Below are 4,233 nucleotides of genomic sequence, written 5' to 3' on the forward strand. Positions count from 1 at the left end.
TTCATTTTTCTTGTGATCACTGAGAGAAACATCTACATAGTTTCAAGGAGCAATGACTATTGTGTGATGAGGTCCTGGGAGGACACATTTGTCCAGTTTTAGGATGTAAGGTAGACTGAGGAGCTAAGGGCACACTGCACAGTTTTAGGATGCAAGGCATTGTTATGGGATTAGGTCCTGGGAGGACATCTCTGCACAGTTTTTGAATGCAAGGAAGACTGTATAGCTAAGGGACAAAACTGTGCAGTTTATGTAGAGAGCGGGTTCTGGCTGAAGGAAGGACATTGGAGGAAACCACTACATAGGTTTGAATGCTAAGGAATGTTGGGCTTTTTGCGCATTGTGAATTTAATGTGTGAGATGAGTGTGAAACATGTCTATGTGGCAAGGAAAACTCATTCTCACAAAGCTTTCCCCTTGAAGAAAAACAAGCATTCCCTTTGCGTGACCAGCGATAATCCCCTCCCCAAACATGACACATGCTATAGAAAGTTAAAAGCATGAATGACTCTTAAGACCAAAGAGGGAAGCTTGAAATCATTAGATTACCAAATAAGTGACTAAGAAACAACCAATCACATGATCCACAACAGGCACCGAAATTTGTGCACAAGCCAAAATTTTGGAGGGTGTTCTAGCTGCTAGAACACTTGGAGACACACTGGTTGAATTCCAACTTCTCTCTCTTGGCTCGTTCATTGCTCCATGACGTGGTACACTTGAATACAATGATATTTCATAAATAAAAAAATTTAACAAGAAAACGATCGCTCTTATAATATTCCTTGGATTGGTGAAATTCAAACCTAGGGTACAATATTTGAAAGGGTACAACTGAAACAATGTTAAAGATGATTTTCAAATATAGAGAATAAAATACTTGATGATAGACATCTATAACTCGATCTCAATATCCAGTTTCTCCCATGACTACCTAGTTCTCTCTTGCTTTCAAAACAATTTACTCTAGCAACAATGTCACATATACTTCATCTTTCTTCAAGATGGACATGATAACATTTCACTTGAACAGTCTATACTAACTTTATCTCTCTACCACTATTAAAAATGTTCATGAGATAATCATTATGGAAAAGATATATAATTAATTTAACATATGAATGGATTAGTCTTAAAGAGTTACTTTTTAGAGTTTTCAGTGGATTTCTTGCTAAAATCCAATGAAAAAATTTGTGTCCAAATCTTGATTTATGTTGTTTAAACTCGTTTTCCCTGAAAAAATCAAGGTGATTTCACTGTGACTAATTCACCTATCAAACTTGTGATTTTAATGAATTTGTGCTTGATTCTATGTTGGCATTATGGATAATGTGTTGTCCTTAATTGAATCCTACTTTATAATATATGTCAGCATTGTGATAACATGATGGTTATGTAGATTGATACAGATGTTATCAATGATATGGATAGAGAAATGATACTTTAGAGATAGATGGATGATAAAAGTAAAGTTTCAGAAACTACACACGGGTCCTGTGAATCAAGGTTGCATACATACGCATGTCTTGTTAGTTAAAGTCGGGTACATAATGTGTACCATGGTATTTTCGATACGAGGGGTAATTACCATGGTATTGACCCATTGTATTGGTGCGACAACAGTTATTTGATCCTTTTAAAAAATACTAATGACATTCCCATGTGTCATTCCTCATTATAGAGTTGTATTCCTCATTCATTGCTTCTTCATAACTTGAAGGTTCTACAAAATTCATTACATTTATACACAACATGACTTAAAAAATAGTAAATTGATTCAAGGTGAATGAAAAGTGCGACCACAAACACTAGTTTTTCACAAAACAACAATTACTTATGGCATGCTTCACTTTATTATTCCACATTTCATCTGTCGACAAGTTCCCAAATGTGTCTACAGTCACCAACATGACTAAAAGTCCCCTGCATGGAACGGAACTACTATAGGGAACCTGTGACAAAGCTTGAGAATACCTCCCATCTACATATTCAAATTGCACACAACCATTGCAGATAGCCAACAGGAACTAAGGCTTGATTGTACACAACCCTACAAACAACGAACACTGATTTTCCTCGACTAAAACATGAAAACTTGGGAGCAACACCATAACAACAGGATGTCACAGCCCTCATGGCCCTCATGGATCTGAGATGTCATAGCCCTCAAGGATCCGATTTCTCTAAGATAGTCTCACTAGATCTCCTTTTCTGGGTTTGATATTATATTAGAAAATCAGAGAGATGCCCAAGAACTAAATCAAATCTCATTGATCAAACTATTTGGGCAACAAGTACATCATATAGACACACAAGATATCATATTAGAAAATCAGAAAGATGCGCAAGAATTAAATCAAATCTACTTGAGCAAAGAGTACATTATATAGGCACACATAGATAGCTTCTAAGACAATCTAGATCCAATAATTGAGATCACCGAAAACCAAAACGCGCTAAGTACGAGAATAGAACTTATCAATTCTATCTAAACATATCATTTCTACATTATTCCAACACTTTTAACAAATAATGAATTTAACTAGGAATATTAACCTCTTCCTAAAATAATGAATTTACTTAATCTTAATCTATTTAAGAAAATAATGATAAAAATAATAAAGATCATTTTAATTAAATCTGAGAAGTGCAAAGATAGTAAAAACAAATTATAAAATGTGTTTGTGAATGAATAAGAAAACAACAAATTAAAGAAAAAAAGTTTGACAAAAAATAAGAGAAGTGGTCGATTTATTCGACCTTCCTATGAGGTCTAGGTTCGAAGCTAAAAATAGCTGGACTAAATTGCCGGCCATCAGGTATTGGACCTGTGGGAAGCCATTTCCATGTTTTTTGAGTTGTATTATAAACAAGCACCTCTTTAGCACACGCATGTCTGAGGCACACCAAGTTCCCTGTCCCTTCAAAATCAAACATTAAACTTCCGAACCTTCTCAAAATAAACACAAACTTAGAGGTGAGCTTCTCTGTCCTAAACTTTTGCAAAACAGTTGGTGGCATCCTCGCAATAAACCTGAGACCCACGCTGTTGTCCGAACCCCATTTGGGCTTCACAATCTCCATTATGATAAAACCAAGGAAAACCATGTCAGCCTTGAGTACGGATGACGCTAAAAGCACTCGCGAGCCGCAACTGAAAATTACATCTTCTCTGGGCATTCCCCTAGTTTCCGCATTCTCGAACGGGAAACGCACGATACCATATTTCCCGTTTTGGAGGTTGAAAACAGCGATGCCCTCCACCGTCTTGCAATACAATAAATCCTCAGAAACAACTATCTTCTCCTTGTATGTTGTCCACGACAAACCCAAATTATGTCGCACGCGTCCCGCTGTACTCCACGTCTTTAGAACTGAATCGTAGATTTGCACTCTCTGTTCATTCCCCGTTATCGCGATCAATTTATATGTTTCTCCATCGTGGCCCTCGCCCTCCCCTGCTACGATTGTCATGCCCCAAATAGCTCTAGCGTTGATTCTGGGAAGTTCGAACGACGTCGCTGTCAGGGGATTGGAGACAATGTGCCTGAATAAAGTATGTTTTAAAGACACGATTGACAACAAGGAAAGGCCTGCCGCCGATCCGTGGATCTCTAACGCCTCCACGTCATATTTTTCTTGTAAGAAGGCAAACGAAAACTTTTTCCAGGTGTTAGTGAAGAAGCAATAGGCCATAAAGTTCAAAGAGATATCATTCCACAACACAAGCCATGATTTCTTGTTGGGAGGTGCCGCAACCCAATCATCATTTATAAACCTTGTGGACAAAAAGAGGGTATTCCACTCTTCACAGACGCAACAATATCTACATAAGTTTTCAACAGGCAACCATGCCAACACTTTCTCCTTTAGATCGTTGGGCAACTGAGACCACCACGCTGAGCACTCCTCTCCATCTGCGCTTTGTGTTTCCACTTTGGACGAACAACACTCCTGCACTGCCCTTTCGATTTCCATTTTGACAATGAACCGCAAATTTTGATTTTGAATAAAATAAAAATCTCAGGTCTAATAGGTGATAGGTCAGGATTCGGATAATTTCTCTGCGAACACAGAGAGTGTGAGGTTGATGGTTTGGATTCGACCATCTACGATTTATAGCTGGGCGTGCTCACCAAATTAGCCGACTTTTCATCGCTCAAAATATTAATTTAAAAGACCGGGCTTTTATAACTGGACAAATAGAATTCTATAATTTAATTATTAATTAAG

At 37.6% G+C, this 4,233-nt stretch overlaps 1 protein-coding gene across 1 annotated transcript; it reads right to left on the reverse strand.

The window, feature by feature from the left end:
- Window positions 1-2,751: 2,751 nt before the first annotated feature.
- On the reverse strand, window positions 2,752-3,978 carry LOC149173207 (F-box/kelch-repeat protein At5g15710-like). Its single transcript, XM_089426612.1, has one exon. It carries the CDS (start codon window positions 3,976-3,978, stop codon window positions 2,752-2,754), a length of 1,227 nt encoding a protein of 408 aa, XP_089282738.1.
- Between the last annotated feature and the right edge of the window lie 255 nt (window positions 3,979-4,233).

The sequence above is a fragment of the Pinus tabuliformis genome, chromosome 4_2 (genome assembly GCF_031772625.1).
Source record: "Pinus tabuliformis cultivar Carrire ecotype Pingquan chromosome 4_2, CPIR1, whole genome shotgun sequence".
NCBI classification, from domain to species: domain Eukaryota; kingdom Viridiplantae; phylum Streptophyta; class Pinopsida; order Pinales; family Pinaceae; genus Pinus; species Pinus tabuliformis.

What these genes read in the sequence shown, in the direction of transcription:
- LOC149173207 (XM_089426612.1), bottom strand. Translation starts at nt 3,978, where the DNA reads ATGGAAATCGAAAGGGCAGTGCAGGAGTGTTGTTCGTCCAAAGTGGAA.